General features: G+C 41.6%; 2 protein-coding genes across 8 annotated transcripts in view; one reads left to right on the top strand and one right to left on the bottom strand.

Moving 5' to 3' along the window:
• FRMD4B (FERM domain containing 4B) overlaps positions 1–20,300 on the bottom strand; it is a 425,720-nt gene that overhangs the window by 199,783 nt on the left and 205,637 nt on the right. The window lies entirely within an intron of this gene.
• The window catches only part of LOC147583550 (uncharacterized), a 49,823-nt gene continuing 35,468 nt past the window's right edge, over positions 5,946–20,300 (top strand). The window contains exons 1-2 of one of the 2 annotated variants that reach the window (XR_015241932.1): positions 5,946–6,280; positions 8,067–8,432. Coding sequence is in view for 1 of the 2 variants with exons in the window: in XM_086681202.1 (XP_086537328.1) it covers positions 5,985–6,280 (296 nt within the window). In the remaining variant the exon portion in view is untranslated. Of the gene's footprint in view, positions 6,281–8,066; positions 8,433–20,300 lie in introns of those variants that run through there. The other variant, XM_086681202.1, reaches the window with a different exon arrangement.

Genomic DNA, 20,300 nt, shown 5'->3' with positions numbered 1-20,300 from the left:
TTCGGCATCACCTCAGATCTTCCCTCACCTACTGTCGGCCTGAAGGCAGTTAGCATCTCATGTTCTCCCACCGATTCTTCTCAGATACTTTCCCACCATCCCGCCCTCTCAAAACTCACCTGCACACAGTCACAAATCACCATAACCCCACTTCATAGCCAGGCTTTCCCAAATGTCATCCAATCCTAACAGCAGCTTTAAGGCAGAGGCAAATATGTAAGATGCTTGGAATATCAAGATTTCACCTCGTCTTCTCTTTCACTAGCTTTCGCATTTGATTTGATTGCCTCAGTAATCTCCAGGGAACGTGATGAATTCACCATGCATCCCAAAGACGGGCAGCATTTTGAGATGCAGCAGAATGAAGATAATAAAACCCTGCATCTCATATGCTGTGAATTGCAGAGGAAAAGGACAGCAAGAAGAAAACAGTGCCGACTCTTCTGTTATTTCTCAGGGAGGTAAAGGAAACAAAGAGCAGAAAAATTTGTTTGCTTGATTTCTCCTTAGTGTTTCTACCAAGGCCATTCTCCTTCCTTGGGGACTTGAAACCTTCTGGAATTTCTTGACTCTGCCTATATGGTTGGGGTTTTCATTACACCGGATTTGTTTCTTTTCAATAAGGTTGACATTGGCCTGCGGAAGAGGCATGCATATGGAATAGTTTCAACTGTTTCTCATGACATGTATGCTCCTACATCTACAGGGAGACAAGAAATTATCCCACAGCAATATTTCATTCACATAGAGAGGGAGTCCAAAGGAGAAAAGTGGTTACAGGGAATAGATGCATATCTGAATAGAACAGGAGCTCGTCTTGTATAAAATACACAATACTCTCCTCAAAAGACCTCAGTCAGGAAGAAATAATACACTGCTTTAACAACAGAGAGATAAACACTAGAATAAAGCTGCCCATGGGGCAGACGAGAAGCAAAAACCATTCTATACTTGAAGCATGCCCCACCCCCCCCCCAACAAATTTACAGTATGTGGCCGAGAATTTATCTTAGAAAATAAATGGTTCTGCTTTTGAGCAAGGAAAAAAAAAATGCTTCCCTTTTAATTAGAAGATGTTACTTCAATGAAAGTCTAGTGGTCCATGGGCAGAAAAAGTCAATGGTAATCTTAGATCTCCAACAGGGTTGAATCAATAGACACTGTTTGTTGCTGCAGGTTAACACTGCCATTAAATTGGTTTGACGTGTAGCACATCTCAAGGGCCTGCGTTTCAATACCATCACAAGTATTCACCTGAGGCAGAGGGTGTGCCCAGGAAGTAGACCCAACTGGCTTTCTGCAGGCAGCTGTTTTGTCCTCCAAGGATTTGCACGGGGACCTCTCTTTCTAATCTTCCCTACTACTGAGGCTGAGATCCACAGCTCCCAGCTTGTTGAGGCCTTGACCACTGCCCAGGGAGAAGAAAGGAATATTAGACATGTGTATTTCGCGAACAGGCAATGATACGAGTGACTCACTCAAGTGGACATAGAGAAAGCCCTATAATAGCTTCTTGAGGCTGGGCCACTGCTTCCAAAGGGAAGTACGGTCACATGATGTGGTAGATTGGGGAACAGATTCATGCCCCCAGTTTTCATTTTAACTGTATGTGCTTGGTCTTCCTTCAAGAGTCTTCTGTGTGTCCATGGTCAGACTCTGCCCATCTCTTCAGTCCCACCTTGCTCCCCTTCCCCACTTCCCAATCAGTCTTCAAACATGCCATGCATTCTGGCCACATGGCCATCGTACGTTGTTGCCTCCGTATGGAACCTTGGTCTCTTCCCCTTCTCCTGGGTGATTCCCACTTACTTTCAGCTTCCAACTGAAAAGTCACATCCAGGAGAAAATCATCCATGATTCTCCCAGACTAGGCAAGATGCTTATGCCGAATAACCTCCTCGAAATGTGTTTCTTTTCTTCGGGCTTACTGAAGTCTGCAATTACACATGTATTCACGGGATTATTTAATTTATGTCATTTCCACGGGGCTGTGGTTTTTGAGAAGAGGAAACACTGTGAGTTTTTGGTCTATATTGTATCTCCATCCCTCATAGTACATTGCAGGGACTCCAGAAATGTTTGCTGAATGAAGAAACACTCAAGGTATCTGGTTGACATATTAAAGACCAGATAAAAGATGGTAGTGCCTGTGGAATTAATCAGCTACCCAAGGAGAAAATTAGACTCCCTCGCTGAATAAAGTAATAAAGAAAGATCAGAAAGCTAGGGAGATTCAATATGAAAAGTTTTAGATCGGGGGACCGCTTTTTGCTTTGACCACCAAGTAGCACCAAGTAGCTTGAGGCCGAATTTGTGGTCTGCCCTTAATAACTGACACTGTTTAGCAGGTGGTCCTGAGTAACCCATTTATTTTCTTTCTTTCTCTCTCTTTTTTAAAGTACGCCTGCTTTCTTTTTTATCTTTTTTAACTTTATTTATTTTGAGAGAGAGAGAGAGAGAGTGCAAGTGGGGGAGAGTCAGAGAGAGAGGGAGACACAGAATTCCAAGCAGGCTCTGCACTGTCAGTGGGGCTGACCTTGGGGCTCGATCTCACAAACTGTGAAACCATGACCTGAGCCAAAATCAAGAGTCAGACGCTTAACTGAGTGAGCCACCCAGGCACCTCTGAGTAACCCATTTCTAAACAAGCACCCCAAAAGATACAAAACAGGTGCTCTAAGGACCTTGATGGGAAACAATATTACTTTAAAAGTTAGGTTAAAATCTGGCTAAATTGTCTATAGGCTACAACGCCTCAAATGCAAACCTGACTCTTAGTCAGTATGGCCATTATGTTCATTTCCTGTGGCTGTGGTAACAAATTACCACAGAATGGGGGCGCCTGGGTGGCTCAGTGGGTTAAGCATCTGACTTCGGCTCAGGTCATGATCTCACAGTTTGTGAGTTTGAGCCCTGTGTTGGGCTCTGTGCTGACAGCTCGGAGCCTGGAGGCTGCTTCGGATTCTGTCTCCTCCTTTCTCTGCCCCTCCCCTGCTCATGCTCTGTCTCTCTCTGTCTCTCAATAATAAATAAACATTAAAAAGATTAAAAAAAAATTACCACAGAATGAGCAGCTTAACACATCAACCTTTTCTTCTCTTAAGGTTCAGGAAGTCAGAAGTTCAAATTCAGTTTCTCTCAGCTGAAATCAAGCATCAGCAGGGCCACACTCCCTGCAGAGACTCTAGGATAGAATCCATTCTGGCATCTTCCAGCTCCTGGTGCCTGCCAGCATGTCTTGACTTGTGGCCACGTCACTCTAACCTCCACCTCTGTCTTCACATTGCTTTGTCTTCTGTGTGTCCCTTTCACTTCCTGTTGCCTCTCTTTTGTAACGACACCTGTGAAGGCATGGAGAGCCCACCCAGATAATCTAGGATAATCCCCCCAGCTCAAGAACCTTAATTTAATCACATCTGCCAAGTCTTTGCCATATAAGGTTACATTCACAGATTCTAGGGATGAAGACCTGAGATCTTTAGGGGGCACTATTGAGCCCACTGAAGCCATCTGTTTCAACCCTAAAATACACGTACACATACATTATAACTAATTTATTAAAAATCTACATGTATGCAGGACAACTTTACTCATCACTATATCTTACTGCTCTCAACTGGGTTTAGATCATTTGGTGGGAGGTAAACGTGGTGTGGTAGCTACAATTCTAACATGGCTCCCATGATTTGCACACCCTGGCGTTACGGCCTATGTAATCTCCTTCCCTTAAATGTAGCTAGGACCTTTAAACTTGCTTTCAGCTGGGAGAATATGGAGAAGATGAACCTTGATTAGGTTACCTTAGGTACCAAAGGTGATGGGCTGTCTCTCCCGTTATTATTCCATCTTATTAGCAAATTGGAAGGAAAAATGATTTTCTGCTGTCTTTGAAGAAACACACTGCCATCTTGGTGATGGCGGCACATGACAAGGAACTGCAGATATCCTCCAGGAGCTGAGTTCTGCCAACACTCAGTGATTTTGGAAGAGACCCTGAATTTCAGACAAGATCACAGTCCCGGCCAAGACCTTAAATATCAACCTGGGTAGAGGACGCAGTGAAGCTGTGCCCACACTCCTCAGCCACAGAAACTGAGATAAGAAGTATGTGTTGTTTCAGCCACCAGCTTTGTGGTAATTTGTCATGTAGAGACAGAAAACTAATACGCTTGATTGCAAGTGTTTACTATCTCTGTCTGAGGTAGAGAATGGATAATCGCAGACAACTCAAATGAAAAGAGTCAACCATCCCAAATGTCCAGAGAGCAAAGTACCCTGGGGGAAAAATGCGTGCTGCAAACCAGAGGGCATTCCGAGCCAGCAAATGGGATTCACAGTAACTGGAAATACACTGGGAGATGGATTGGGGGGAAATTTAGAAAGGGCAGAGTTTAAGCAGAACTCTTGTAGTTACAGAGATAGAACTCCAACTCCAACCAAAGCAGACATGAATAAATAAATCCAGTAATGGTGAACGTGGGGGAGTTTATTGGCTCACACATCTGGAAAGACCAAGGGTATCTGCCTTCAGGCACTGAAGCTCTGGGCCGTGTCCCTCTCGGTCTCCCAGTTCTGTTTCCTTAGTGTTGATCTTCCTTTGGCTTCTCAGTGGAGCCAGAGGTGGCCACTCGCAGGACCAAACTTACACACAGCTAGTTTAGCAACTCCTGTGGGAAGAGATTCTGTTTCCTAATAATTCCAACATGAGTCATTCAGTTCTTCTTCTCTGGCTCTGACTGGCCAGACCTGAGTCACATGTCTGACCTTCACACCAGAAAAGACTGAGGGAGCAGCCAGCCTTACTGGAGCCTGAAGGCCAGTTGGGTGGGGTTCTCTTATGAGAAGAAGAGGGATTAGATCCTGGGCAGTCAAGAATCACAGATGCCCATTCTCCTGTAAGCAACATGGCAGATGCATCCGAATGCCAGCTCCACACTGGAAAAAGGTGGGAAGAGGGCTTTTTAAGTCAGGAATCAAGTAGTAAACGGAAATTTCCATGCAGAGTGCATAGAGCAGAACTTGGAGAATGAGCTGCGGGAAGAAATGCTTGGGGCTAAAATGAGTCAAGGTAGTTGATCTGCTGAGTTTACAAATTTTTTTGTTTCTACATTTATTTATTTTTTGAGAGACAGAGAGAGACAGAGCACAAGTTGGGGAGGGGCAGAGAGGGAAGGAGACACAGAATCCGAAGCAGGCTCCAGGCTCCGAGCTGTCAGCACAGAGCCCGACGCAGGGTTCGAACTCACAAACTGTGAGATCATGACCTGAGATGAAGTCGGACGCTTAACCGACGGAGCCACTCAGGCGCCCCAATCTGCTGAGCTGATAAACAAGGTGACGCTAGGGAGGGATTTCCGAAGGCATGTGGCCTGATGAACCCAGCGGATCCCTCTCTAGAGAAAGAATGTAAAATCTATGGAAAGTGACATGGCGAAAATGAAAGCTCCCATCCTTTCCATCTATGGAGCAATCATTATGTCACAGGTGTCATGCTTTCTACCTTACATTCATTATCAGATTTATTCCTCACCCACAGCCCTATGAAGTAGGTAGTTTGACATGTGAGGAAATTCAGGCCCAGGAGGTTAAGGGATTTTCCCCGAACGTCAGGGACCTGGTAACTGGCAAAGCAGGTAAATATGTTCAAATCCAGGTAAATATGTTCCCAAAGTCACTAAGCTAAACCTCTTCTTTCTGAATTAGTCCTGACCTGAACAGGACAAGAGAATAGAGAAATACCCAATAAAATTTAACTCTCACATTGTGAAAGACTATTTCGAACCTTTTTTTGGTGCAACTAAGTAAGTATTTTGGCCCAAGAATTAATTGACTAGGACTTCAGAGGTAAGCCAAAAGGCCTTTGGAAAAAGAAAGGTGGATCCAAAACAGCAGAGGAACCGCAGAGAAACAAGGGAGGATAAGAGGCAACAATGGGTTCTCAGATGCACCCTCACCGACAACTTTGGAAATGTCAAAGGTAAACAATGAGACAGGAAGCTGGAGAGGAAAACGGCCAGGGAAAGTTCAGCCCTGTAATCCCTTCCACGCCCTCACTGCCCATTGTGACTCTCACTGAGTCAGCCCAGTTGGGAGGAAAGCAGAGACCTCCCTCACCCAATGTCCAACCCCTCCATGGCCTGGAACCAGTGGAGGATGAAGCTTGTGAGTGCAGCTCAGACACACCCATGGTACCCCCCTGTCCCACTGCACATCCATACCCAGAGATTTCAATCAGAGCCCTGGAGTACAGAGAGCACCGCCCAGGGGCCTGGGTTCTGAGGTGAGTCCAACCACTAATTACCAAATGACTTCGGGTAAGGCACTTACTATCTCTGGGCTGTAGTTTCCCATATGAAAACTTGGGGGTTGAATCAGATGAGCAATTGCACATTCATATGCCAAGAGAGACCAAGAAGGTAATGATAATGATGTAGCAGGCTAAGTATAAGACAACAGAGAGCAGTGGGGACTGGAGATCCCACGTCCTGTCCAGAAAGGGCATCCCTGGTGTCTCCAGATACATCAATTTCCCCTAAGAAGTCAGAAGTGGGGCCTTTATATAAAAACCCCTAATCTTTAAGTGTTGGCAACAAGTCCAAACTCCTTAAAAACCCTATTCAAGGGGCGCCTGGGTGGCGCAGTCGGTTGAGCGTCCGACTTCAGCCAGGTCACGATCTCGCGGTCCGGGAGTTCGAGCCCCGCGTCAGGCTCTGGGCTGATGGCTCAGAGCCTGGAGCCTGTTTCCGATTCTGTGTCTCCCTCTCTCTCTGCCCCTCCCCCGTTCATGCTCTGTCTCTCTCTGTCGCAAAAATAAATAAATGTTGAAAAAAAAAAAAAAAAAAAAAAAAAAAAACCCTATTCAAGGCAAACTTCAGGTAATTTTGCTGGCCAGTTTGGGATACCGAATCTGAATACAACCTGTTTATAAGGTGCATGTGGTTATTTCAGCTTTATTAAAACTGAACCAAAATTAAAAATTCCGTTTCCCAGTCATACCAGCCACATTTAAAATGCTCAACAGCCATGTGCGTTAGTAGCTAGCATACTGGATAACACAGACATAGATCATGCCCAACCATGAAGAAAATTCTCTTGCATTGTCTGGGTCTAAATGATCTCTAAGATAACTTTCAGCTAGGCAAACTCCAACTAAAGACAAAATAAAATGAATTGTACTCTCTGAATTGACAGGAAACAAAGATCCTGGAATTTCAGTGCATAATTCTAACACAAAAAGATTGGTGTCATCATTTTTTCTTCTCCTTGATGAATTTCTGCCACTTACATTTAAATCAGTTTCAACAGATTTGTTCACAGGAATGGCCTGATAGATTCTAGTTTGCTTCAACATGTGAGGTAAATCCTTGAATCATTTCATTAACAGTGATTTGAAATCTAACCTTGTCTGAAAAGGAGGACATGGGACGGAGGAAGGGAAAACCCTCTTTTCTGTTGCCTAAAACTTACTCCTCCTCTACTAGATAAAGTTTTATTGCCACACAGAGCTTTTAGCTGCCTGTGGAAGACCCTACGTTGTGACCACTAGCACTGTTTTAGATCACTGGTCATTAAACTTTTCTATAAAGAACCAGACAGGAAATCTTTTCAGCTCTGGGGACCGCACAGTTCTGTGGCAGATGTATACCACTGGCTCATTACATGAAAGCAGTCATTGACAGTGCAAACACAAATGGGTGTGGGCTGTGTTCCAATACAACGTCACCTCTGGACACCAACATTTAAATTTCATATAATTTTCAAAGGCCAAGAAATGGTCTTCCCTAGTAAAAGAGAAAAAAAACCCTTTCTTAGCTTGGGACCATACCAAAACACAGTGTGCGGGATGTGGCCCACAGGCTGGAGTCTGCTCACCCCTAACGAAGTTCTGGAGGCTCTGTGATGGAGAGATGGGTGGGCTTTGAGCCAGGAAGGGTTGCACTCTGGCACAGGCATATGATTCACTGGGCATAAATTTATCCAATGTACGTTCTATACTTAGCTAATGGTGTTTGGGAATGGAGGAACAGACCACATAGGTTCTTTTTTGTTCTTTTTCTTATGAATAGAATCGATCTTCGTTCTTCATGCATTCCATATTTGCAAATTCGTCTACTTGCTAAAATTTACTCGCCACCCCAAGATCAAACTTGTGCTGCATTTGCAGTCATTCTCAGACACGTACGGAGGGGCAAAAAACGTGAGTCACCCTCGGAGCGAGGCCTTAGCTAAGGTCAAACAAGATGACACCCTGCCTTCTTGTTTCAGTGCACAGACCGTAAACCAGTGTCCTTTACATGGTCTTTTTTAGCACTGTGTTTTTTGCACTTTTGGGCTTTTTGTTGGTGACTTTGCTGTTTCAAAAAAATTTTTTTAATGTTTATTTATTTTTGAGACAGAGAGAGATAGAGCATGAACGGGGGAGGGTCAGAGAGAGAGGGAGACACAGAATCGGAAACAGGCTCCAGGCTCTGAGCTGTCAGCACAGAGCCTGACGCAGGGCTCGAACCCACGAACTGTGAGATCATGACCTGAGCTGAAGTCGGACGCTTAGCCGACTGAGCCACCCAGGTGCCCCATGACTTTGCTGTTTTAAATGGTCCCAAAGCATAGCCCTGAAATGCTGGTGAGAGTTCCTAAGCATAAGAAAACTGCGATGTGCCTTATTCAGAAAATGGGTGTATTGGATAAGTTTCATTTAGGCATAAGCTCCAGTTCTGTTGGCTATGAGTTCAATGTTAATGGAACCACAATATACAGTAAATAAAGTGTCTTCAAACAGAAACACACATAAAACAAGGTTATGTATTGATTGGCTGATGAGGATGTTGTGACCAGAGATTCATCAGAGTCTAACCCTATATTTCCCCTAGGAGCTGGTTCAGCATTTGCTAATTTGGTACTCAAGGCAACTTTCTACAACCTAACTACCACAAAAAATAAGAACTGGCTGTCTATATTTTTACTGACGTTAAAAAGAAGTTGCTGTGGTGATCTCCCATCCTTTCTCATTATAAATTGCCTTTAAGGCTTTAAGCCTTTAAGGCTTACTGAAGAAGGTTGAAACTATTATTTTTTTAAATGTTTGTTTGTTTGCTTGTTTGTTTATTTTTGAGAGAGAGAGAGAGAGAATGAACAGGGGTGGAGGGTGGGGGCAGGGGCACAGGACACAGAGAGAGGGAGACACAGAATCCGAAGCAGGTTCCAGGCACTCAGCTGTCAGCGCAGAGCCTGACGTGGGGCTCGAACCCACCAACTGTGACATCATGACATGAGCTGAAGTCGGATGTTAACCGGCCGAGCCACTCAGGTGTCCCAGTTTTAACTACTTCAAATGAAGTTTTTGGGTTATTTCATGATTTTAGGTGTCCATGATTCCCTAGTTTCTGGTTCTCCAGATAAATGGGCTGTTGCCTGGGTATATGTCATAGAAACCTATTTTCAATAAATTCTTCACTTGTAGATGATTTGAAAGCTCACAAACTATGCTCCTAGTGGTAAAACACCCCAAGACTAAAATCCCAGCAGGGTTCTGTTAAGAGACTTGGCAGGTGAACGTTTTGCCATGTTGTAAATATCCAACACAGTTTTAGAGACTATCTGAATGATACTAAATATCAATCATAATTAACAACCTAAACCTAAGTATTCATCGTTAAGTCAACCAGGGTTTTATAGGAGACCTGGAGCCTTTATTATGGGTATGATTTTCATTTGCAAATGTTGCAAAAAATGCACTGGCTTTGTCCTCTGGGAACACAGCATGTGAGGTGGGCCAGCAGGGGAAGTTATTTGGAAAAGGAAGAGGATGTTGGGAGTTGATACATCTGAGAGGTGAGGTGCAGGCAGAGCCAAAAGCAAAAAAAAAAAAAAAAAAAAAAAAAACAAAAAAAAAAAAAACAAAACAGAAGTTGCAAATGCATTTAGAAGAATATTAACAAGTAAGCCGATGTGTCTTCTGAACACATAAACATGGACATTTTTTGTTAATGACTAACTTCTCCTGACTGAACAGTCTTTCTATGATTGCTGATGTAAACCCTGGCATTGACTGAGCTCTTCTTTATGACCTTGGCCTCTTCCTCAAGCATTTCTAAATATTAGATGACATTATAGTGCTTAATATACGCCAGGCACTATTCTAATAAGCAACTTTAAATATATTAACCCATTTAATCCCCAAATAATCATATGAGGTAGGCAGACTTATTACCATCTTCATTTTAAAGATGATAAAACTGAGACAGAGCGATGTCATGTAACTTGCCCTGGGTCACAGCCATTAACCGGCAGAGCCAGGATTTGAACTCTGGGAGGTTCGTTCCAGAGTCCTTTTCCTTGACCGTTATCACCACACTGCCTCTTAAGAAAGCAGTGGATAATTGTGGACAGTTTACAGTGGCTGCTTCTATTAGCAGCAATATTCAAGTCATAACCACTCTTTCTCCTTTTCCATTTCTCCATCTTCCTCCCTCCTTTCTTTTCTCCCTCCCTCTCTCTCTCTTTGAGTTCTAACTTTCATATGTGGCATTCCTCGTTTTTGATAAAAATAAATAGTACTTTAACTACCATCATATCCAAGACTGAACAGTTCTATCATCCTCCATACCCCTTTGTAGTCAGCACCAGTCCCGACCAGCACCAACGCCCACCGGCCTGGAGACCAAGGGATTTCAGTCAGGGGTCCTGGATCCCCAGGGCATCCTTCTACAGGATTCAAGAATGGAACTTGGATAAGTGTAAAAATTACATCTTTAATTTTTTTTCACTAACGTCTACTTAAAAAGGAGAATTTCTTCAGTTATGAATATGAGTAACAAACTAGGTAAATATTAGCAGAACCCGTCACTCAGTCTCAGTAGAAATCAGAGAAAGTCTTTGATAGCATTATGTGGTTACTTACATCCCAAAATATTGTATACACTTCTGACTAGTTTGAAATTATGGTACATCAGATCTTGCTTTTGAATGCATTAATAAGCACTTTGTTATTATATCACAAATTTTAATATCGCAAATGTTTTCATAACTAAATATCATTAAATTTAATCTCAAAACTGTTGTCTGTGAAAGCACTCAACTACCTGAATGATATTTCGGCAGATGGAGTCCCTGGTAATTTATTCTACCATCATCCCAACCAACACTTGCCCCGAGTGCAAGATACAGAAATGATTATAATCCAATCACTGCCCAGGCTGATGAAGGAATTATGCACCTCCCTTTCGTAGGCCGAGCTGTGCTCCTTCACAGACAAATGCCCCTGGTGCCTTCTCTCAAGGAGGATGGCCAAGCAGCACGACCCACCTCTTCTACGGGGCTCTGCATGGAATGTGGAAGAGTCCCTCTCTCCAAGCACTTTGCACCTGCCACAGGGCTCACAGAGAATGTACACACCTTCTTCTGAAGAAGAGGAACCAGCCATCTGTGAGCTCCAGATTGACGCCAAGTGGGAGAGAGAAGTCAAGACACAACACTTAACTCTCAAATTTAGGCAGAAGCTGAGAATTCACCTTCTCCAATATTTTGGAATTGTTTTGTGATCAGGACTGTATTATTAAGGCCCGCTGCTTGTACTATGGTCCGTCACCCCCAAATCAATGATTTCCTTCTTGATCAATTTTTTTCACTTTATTTATTTATTTTGAGAGTAAGAGCAAGAGAGCACAAACAAGAGGGGCAGAGAGAGAGGGGGAGAGAGAGAAGCCCAAGCAGGCTCCGTATTGTCAGCACAGAGCCTGATGCAGGGCTTGGTCCCACAAACTGTGAGATCATGACCTGAGCTGAAATCAAGAGTTGGATGCTTAACCAACTGAGCCACCCAGGTGCCCCATTAATCTATTAATGTAAAGAACAAATCATTGGAAAAAGAAGGATGGGAATATGCAACTTCCTAAGGGATATAAATGGCCAGTAAATACAAGAAAAAAAACCTTGATTTCACTGATAATCAAGAATAAATATTATATAACGAGATACAATATTTCTTTTATCCAAATGTCAGAAGCTGAATTATTTTTATAAGACAATGTAATTGATGTAAGACATACGCTGACTACCTTAAGTCCCAATGTGGAAATTCATATTTGGAATAAAAACAGCTCTTTTGGAAAAAAAAAAAAGATAAATTTGAAATTTGCTCAGGTGACTGGGTTGCTTTCTGAAGCTGATTTCAAGAGGCAAGACTAAAAGAATGTGAGATTCTAAATCGCAAATCCAATAAAAACAATATAAAAAATCATAGAGGCTGTCAATAAAAACTTCACCTTTTGGTCCTTAGAACTTGGCCACTGTGGCCAGACTGTGACTTTGAACAGTAGGAAAGTGGCTGATGAACTAGTGCTTTCCAAGATTTCCTTGTCTTATTATTTTCCACAGTGTTATCCTCTCTCCTCAGTAGTCAATTTTTCATTTACAGTATTTCCATAATGCTTTCTTAACAATTAGCCAATGTGTCAGTGTCACTTTCTCCTCACGCTTCCCCAAGCACATCGCTTTCTTTGCAAAAGCAGTATTGGTCAGAGAGGACATCTAGTACACGTGAATCAATTCTGCTGCCCTTAGAATGTGGACAGAGTTCAATTCAGCAGGAAACAGAAGCTAGAGAATTGGCGGTTAGGTTGTACTTGCTCACCATTTTGAGCCCCATTCCCCTGAGGGCAAGTGCGACCTTGTCCCGGCTGTGGCAGTCACGTACTCTGTTCACACAGCGCACCCCGCTGGCCACTGCGGAAAGTTCACCTCCCGTGCACAATTTTAAAATTAAATGACTGCTGGTCTACCACCTACATTTCATTTCTAATCAACTTGGAATTCAAGAACCAGGGCCATCTTTTGCCCCCACCTTTCATGAGGGCTTCAGCTGAAACACCAGTGCTTTAGAAGAGGAATAATAACAATAGTATCATTTAATAAGTGAATTAGTTACATGTCCCATTCCATTAAATCCACCCAATCATGGTACAAAATAGATACACAATAACGTTAATTTTATAAATGAACTACAACACGATAGGTATTACTATTGCCTCTATTTTTCAGGAGGTTTGGAGCGGTGAAGGAGAAATTCGCCAAAGGCTCTAAAATAATTAAGTAGGCAGCAAAGAGTGGAACCCCATCTAATTCCAGAGTTCAAGCTTAGTGACTACAAAGTATTGCCCGTCTTATTCGTGAATGCTAAAAGAAAAAAAAAAAAAAAAAAAAACACCTGAAAGATGACAATTCATTTCAAAGCCTACCATAACAGGTTAGGCCCTTTAATGCCTGATACTTGCTAAAGTTCGACAGAGAGCAGAGGCTATTTCCTGAGCAGCTTGTACAAAGTCAACTCCAAGGACATGCTAATCAAAATGGGGCATAAGCACATGATATCCATATCAGTCAGAGTTAAACAACAGAATGGGCCAAATTTAAGCCTCTGGCTCATGCTGGGATGTAACAAGCCTCCTGTTCCAATAAGGTACAGTATCTTTCCAGTGCTCTATGGATAAGGTACGGATAAGGCTCAGATGGGCTTATAATAGAGACTTTCATTATTGTGGAGCTAAAGTAGACTTAAAAAATTTTTTTTCAAGTTTATTTATTTTGAGAGAGCATGTGCACAAGTGGGGGTGGGGCAGAGAGAGAATCTTAAGCAGGCTCCATACTGTCAGCACAGAGCCCAACGCGGGGCTTGAACCCACGAACTGTAAGATAATGACCTGAGCCAAAACCAAGAGTCGGACGCTCAACTGACTGAGCCACCCAGGTGCCCCCAAAATAGGCTTTTTAAAACGTGTGTGTGTGTCTGTGTCTGTGTTTTCAGTAGAGGCTACCAGAGATTACATTCATCTGAGAGAGTCAACACAGAAGGTTCCAGAGGTAGGTGGAATTTATATCCTAAGCTTGGATGAAAGGATTTTTCCATTCTCATTAACAGCAACCCATTGGTAATGCCTGCCTGGGGCCCAGTGTCAGGAAGGACTGTGGGACTGGTTCTGAGTTTTACAAAGAAAGCGTGCTTTGCTGATTAATAAAGTGTGCCCTGGCAAGCGACATGAGGGTGACACATTTACTGCACATTTAATCATGACTAGAACATTCATGGAACTGCCATATTGGTTCACCACCACAGAGGTACCTCAGAACTGCCAGCCAGGACTGAGAGGAAAGATCACAGTGCAGACCTGGGAAATTAAAATTAGAGAATAATTTAACCTGTGAAAACATTAAGGTCTATGGGATTTATCCTCAGATGTGAGAAGGTAAGCCCATAGATGCTCTTGGGGGTCAAGATGACAGACAGGTCACTTGGCTAAGAAGCAGGAGTGGAAAAAGGCAAGCAATATGGCTGACAACTTGTAGTCCATACTGTCCCAGGAGAGTTTAGCAGACTTGCTATTTCTTCAGCTCAGCCTCATGGATTTGGGAGGTGTGACTATAGAACTTCTCATTTTTCTTATTTCTTTTCTTCATCATTTGAAAGGTTTTAGCAAAGTCTGCTTCAAAATGTCTGCCTGTCTTATGGGTGCTGAGGGAAAATGAAGTTTTGGCCAATGTTTGTCGGAATATAAGTGGGAGGGGAGTGCCCCCTGGTGGTAGATTTGGAAAATCCCTAGTTATGTCCCAGATTCCCAAAAGTGTTCCAGGAAGCACTCAACTGCTCATGCTCTTCCATGGGAGCAGTAGTGGTAAAAGAACCCTGGGAAACAACTGTATATTATATAACATATACTAATATATTATTTAACATAATACATATGATTTCCCTTTCTTGGCAATTCACAATATTAAAAAAAATTTGTTAATGTTTATTTATTTTTGAGAGAAAAAGACAAGAGGGTGAGTGGGGGAGGGGCAGAGAGAGAGGGAGACAGAATCCGGAGCTGACTCCAGTCTCTGAGATGTAAGCAAACAGCCCGATGCGGGGCTCGAACTCATGAGCTGTGAGATTATGACCTGAGCTGAGTCAGATGCTTAACCCACTGAGCCATCCAGGAGTCTCAACACAATGTTTCTTAATATGTTAATCCCTAAGAAGTCCCACAGTACAGAAATTCTAACTCTTTGTAATTCACCATTTCCTAAATTTGTTTGAATATAAACATGATTATTTTTTAAATTAATGTAAGGCTGTGGGAGGCATTAATCTTAGGATGAAAGAAAGAATATAAGAATCTTCTTTCAATATGGAGATATTCTTTCCAGAGCTTTTTCCCTGATAAAGCTTAGAAAACTTACATTTTTGTGTATAGCATTTTCTTGCACCTCCTTCAAGATTGGCATTACTAAAAAACCAGGTAAATGTTGAAGAATAATTTCCAGCTGGAGATAAATTATTTACATATTTCAAGGCACAAGCTTTTACTGAAGAAAAGCTAAAAGAGTATCAATACTCTTAAGCTTTCCAGGTATAACCACCCGGTAGAAATTCTAGGCATGCTCCCCCAGTATATAGACAGCTCCCCTGATACTACTAGATGGGAAAACGTAGTGGCTCAGAGCACTGTGAGCTCTAGAACCAACTTTCCAGGGTTTGACAGCCAGCTTTACCTCTCACCAACTGTGTAACCTTGGGCATGTTACATAACCTCTCTGTTCTCCACGTCCTTTCTCATCTCTGAAATGGAAATAACAGCCTTTCCTGGCTCTGTTGAAGATTAAATGAGTTAATATGTGTAAAGTCTTTAAAGAATGCCTGTGAGGTGGCTGGTAATTTCTTTCTGAAGCGGCACTACTAAGTCAGAAGTATCATTTAAAGGATCACTTGAAAGGAAAATACTTTTTTTCCCTTTGAAAATATTGCTCTTTCATTTTGGGCCATGAGACCATTAGGAAATTTTGGCTATCACTAAAGTGCATTAGGGTGGTAATTTAGCTATTTTTTTTTTTTTATTTGGAAACATTCGGAAATTTTTCCTCTTAATGTTATTTCAAAGTTGTGGTAAAACACATGTGAGATGAAAGTTACCATTCTAGCCATTTTTAAGTGTAGGGTTTTGTGGCAGTAAGTACATTTATATTGTTGGACAATCATCATCACCATCCTTCCCCAGAACATTTTCGTCATCCCCAAATGCCACTCTGTAGCCATGAGGCAGTGACTCCTCATTTTCCCCTCCCCCCCAGCCCGTGGCAACCACTATTCCACCTCTGTCTCTATGAATTTGACTAGTCTGGGAACCTCATATAAACGGAATCATACAATATTTGTCCTACTGTGTCCGGCTTGTTTCACTCGGCATAAAGTCCTTAAGGTTCTTCCATATTGTACCATGTGCCAGAATGTTCTTCCTTTTTAAGGCTGAATAGTATTCCATTGTATGTATAGACCACATTCTGTTTATCAATTCACCTGTCAATGGATGCTTGGTTTGTTTCTACCATTGGCGGTTGTGAGTAATGCTATGAATATTGGTGTACAAGTATCTGTTCAAGAAGTCTCCACTTACGGGGCGCCTGGGTGGCTCAGTCGGTTAAGCGGCCGACTTCGGCTCAGGTCATGATCTCATGGTCCGTGAGTTCGAGCCCCGCGTCGGGCTCTGTGCTGACAGCTCAGAGCTCTGTGCTGACAGCTCAGAGCCTGGAGCCTGTTTCAGATTCTGTGTCTCCCTCCCTCTGACCCTCCCCCGTTCATGCTCTCTTTCTCTTTGTCTCAAAAATAAATAAACGTTAAAAATTTTTTTAAAAAAAAAGAAGTCTCCGCTTACAATGCTTTTAGGTATGCACTCAGAGGTGGACTGCTGGATCATATGGTAATTCTAGCTTAACATTTTTTATTTCAAAAAATTTCTTTAACGTTTATTTATTTATTTTGAGAGAGAGAAAGAGCGAGGGGAAGCGTGAGCAGGGGAGGGGCAGAGCGAGGAGGAGTGACAGCATGTCAAGTGCAGGGCTCGAATTCACAAACCATGAGATCATGACCTGAGCCCCAATCAAAAGTCGGACGCTTAACCAACTGAGCTACCCAGGCACTCTAATTCTAGTTCAATTTTTTTTGAAGAATGGCCATACTGTTTCCCACAGTGACTGCACCATTTCACATTCCCACCAATGCACAGGATTCCAATTTATGCACAGCCTTACCAGCACTTTCTAAAAATACATATATAATAGCCATTCTAGTGGATGAAGTGGTATCTTATTGCGGGATTTGATTTGCATTTTCCTAATGATCGTTTAACATTTTTAAATGGTTTTCAAGCAGACTTCCATACGAAGGACACATATTTTAATATCTATCATTCATTTGACATTTAGATATTCCTATATTTGTATGTATCTTTGATGATTTTAAAGTTATTTCTTGCTTTGAAGGGAATAAAAGACCTTGCATCTGTTTTCTATTTATTTTAATTAAAGAAAATGTTTAACAGTTAACTTTGAAGAATGGAAGTGAGAGCCTTTAATATTCAACATCATAAAATACGTTTCCTGTTTGACTATCTTTACATAAATCATGCAATAATTTTGAAATAAAAACATTTTTAAAAATAGGAAAATTTAAAAAATAAGAACCATCATTTTGTGAGACTTCGGAGCCAAAAGAGAGTCTGTTTGTTTCTTTGTTTTAACTAAACTTCAGCAGGAAATTTGAGTACCAGCAGAAACACATCAAATTCCTCAACATTTAGTGTTCTAAATTTCTTTTTTAAGATTTATTTATTTTTGAGACAGAGAGAGACAGAGCATGAACGGGGGAGGGTCAGAGAGAGAGGGAGACACAGAATATTAAACAGGCTCCAGGCTCTGAGCTGTCAGCACAGAGCCCGACGCGGGGCTCGAACTCCCGAACCGCGAGATCATGACCTGAGCCGAAGTCGACACTTTTAGCCAGCTGAGCCACCCAGGCGCCCCTTAACATTTAGTGTTCTGAATGCCAGTCAGTCTCCAGGTATCTCTTTCAAACCCGGTTACTCACACCTAATGATTGCCTATTACATGCTTGAGAACATCCTTAAGTTATTTCTTTTGAATTTACTAATTATTATATTTTTCTTTAAATGTACTTTAACCAGACTGGTTTTTTTCAAATTCTAGAAGCTACATATATTCCAGAGCTAAAAAATAAGCAAACAAACTTACTGGCTTCTAAATATGAAAAAGAAAACTACCCAAATTAAAGTAATAAATACTTAAATTAATATCTACAAAAATTAATGTATTGTCAAACTTTGTTAGTTGACAAAGTGTAGCTTATATTAAATTACATTATGTTTTAAAGTAATTTCAAGTTACATTTTTTACTCGGCATGAATCATCAAGGATACATGATGAATCCTGAAGAATTATAGCCAATAAGAAACTAAATGAGTTTCTTGTAATAAATAATTTCAAAATGAATTAAAAAGCCTTTAAAAAGGGAAGAGAGTAAAAGATTATCTTTAATGTGGGATACATGTGAGTTTTAATATGCTTGATATCGTGTCGGGTGGGTATCTAAATGTAAAAATTGTGAGGGCTGACAAATATCCTTAGATGTCCCTCACCGTAATAATTCAAATTAAAACAAATTAAACACATCAAGGGGCACCTGGATGGCACAGTCGGTTGACTGTCCAACTTTGGCTCAGGTCCCGATCTCTTTCTGTCAGTTCGAACCCCGCATTGGGCTCTGTGCTGACAGCACAGAGCCTAGAGCCTGCTTCAGATTCTGTCTCCCTCTCTCCCTGCCCCTCCCCTACTCACGCTCTGTCTCTCTCTCTCTCTGAAAAAGAAATAAACATTAAAAAAAATTTTTTTTAAAAACAAACAAAAAAACCCCAAATTAAACACATCAAAAAAACCTCTCCTCTCCAAAAGACACCATTGAGAAAAAGAGAAAACAAGGTAGACACTAGGAGAAAATATTTGCAAAGCAGACATCTGAGAAAGGACTTGCATCCAGAATATATAAAGAACTCTCAAATTCAATAAGAAAACAAAACACCTGGGGTGCCTGGCTTGCTCAGTCAGTAGAGCATCTGACTCTTGATCTTGGGATTGTGAGTTCAAGCCCCATGTTGAGTGCAGAGATCACTTAAATAAATAAAACTTAAAAAACAAAACAAAACACCGACTTTTAAAAAATGCACAAAAGATTGAATCAGTTCACTGAGAAAATATACAGATGGCCAGTTAGAATGTGAAAAGATATTCAGCATCAGTCGTCTTTAGGGAAAAGCAAGTTAAAACCACAACGAGTTATTACTACATACCTATCAGAATGGATGAAATGGAAAAAGACTGGTCATACCATCTACTGATAAGAAGGTGAAGGAACTGGAACTCTCTTTCAGGGCAGGTGGGAATGTAAACTGGTACAACCACTTAAGAAAACAGTGTGACAATTTCTCAAAAACCTGACATATACCTACCATAGGATGGAGCCATTCTACTCCTAGATATTTACCCAAGAGAGCTGAAAGCCTATATTCACATAAAGACTTATACATGAATATGCATGGTAGCATTATTTGTAATAGTGAAAAACTGTTAATAACTCAAACGCCCATCAGTGGTGAATAACTCAACAAATGGAGGTTATTCAGGTAATGGAATCCAACTCAACAATATAAAGGAATGGAACATCATACACAGTACAGCATGGATGAATCTCAAAATAATTATGCTGAGTGAAAGATGCCAGACAAAACAATTTGTAGTGTAGGATTTCATTCATATAAAATTGTAGGAAACGCAAACTAATACACAGTGATAGAAACAAGATCAGTGGTTGCCTGGGGTAAGAGAGGAGTGGGATAGGGCAGGAAGGGCAGATTACAAAGGCGCATGAGAAGACTGAAGAATGATGGATGTTTTCATTAACTTGATTATGGTGATGGCTTCATGAGTATAAACATATGCCAAAACGTATCAGGCTGCCCACTTTATTTTTTTATTTTTTATTTTTTGGCTTCTCAGCTCTGAGCTGCTGGTTTATTTTACTGCCTAAGCAGTGCCAAACATGCAACAAAAAACAAGACACTTAAGAATTCTCAGAGGATCCTCTTTCTTAATTATATTTGAAAATATTTTGCCAGTTTCATCTTCCCCCTCATCCTTCTCTTTGCCTTTTTTTGTTTCCTTGAGACATAACTGACATACAGCTCTGTGTAAATTTAAGGTGGACGGCATAATGACTGGACATACACACGTTGTGAAATTATTACCAGGGTAAGTTTAGTTAGCATCTCCCTCTTCATAGAGTTACAACGTGTTTTCCTCAAATTTGACACTCTGTTTTAGTTTATTTTTTTCTAAAGTAAACTCCGCACTCAACCTGGAGCTCGAACTCATGACCCCCATGCTCTACTGACTGAGCCATCAGGCACTCCTCAAATTTT

This window comes from Puma concolor, chromosome A2 (assembly GCF_028749965.1).
Source record: "Puma concolor isolate L17-30 chromosome A2, mPumCon1.1.hap2, whole genome shotgun sequence".
NCBI classification, from domain to species: Eukaryota; Metazoa; Chordata; class Mammalia; order Carnivora; family Felidae; genus Puma; species Puma concolor.
The sequence above is the reverse complement of the archived record's forward strand: the minus strand, read 5'-3'. Positions and strand labels throughout refer to the sequence as shown.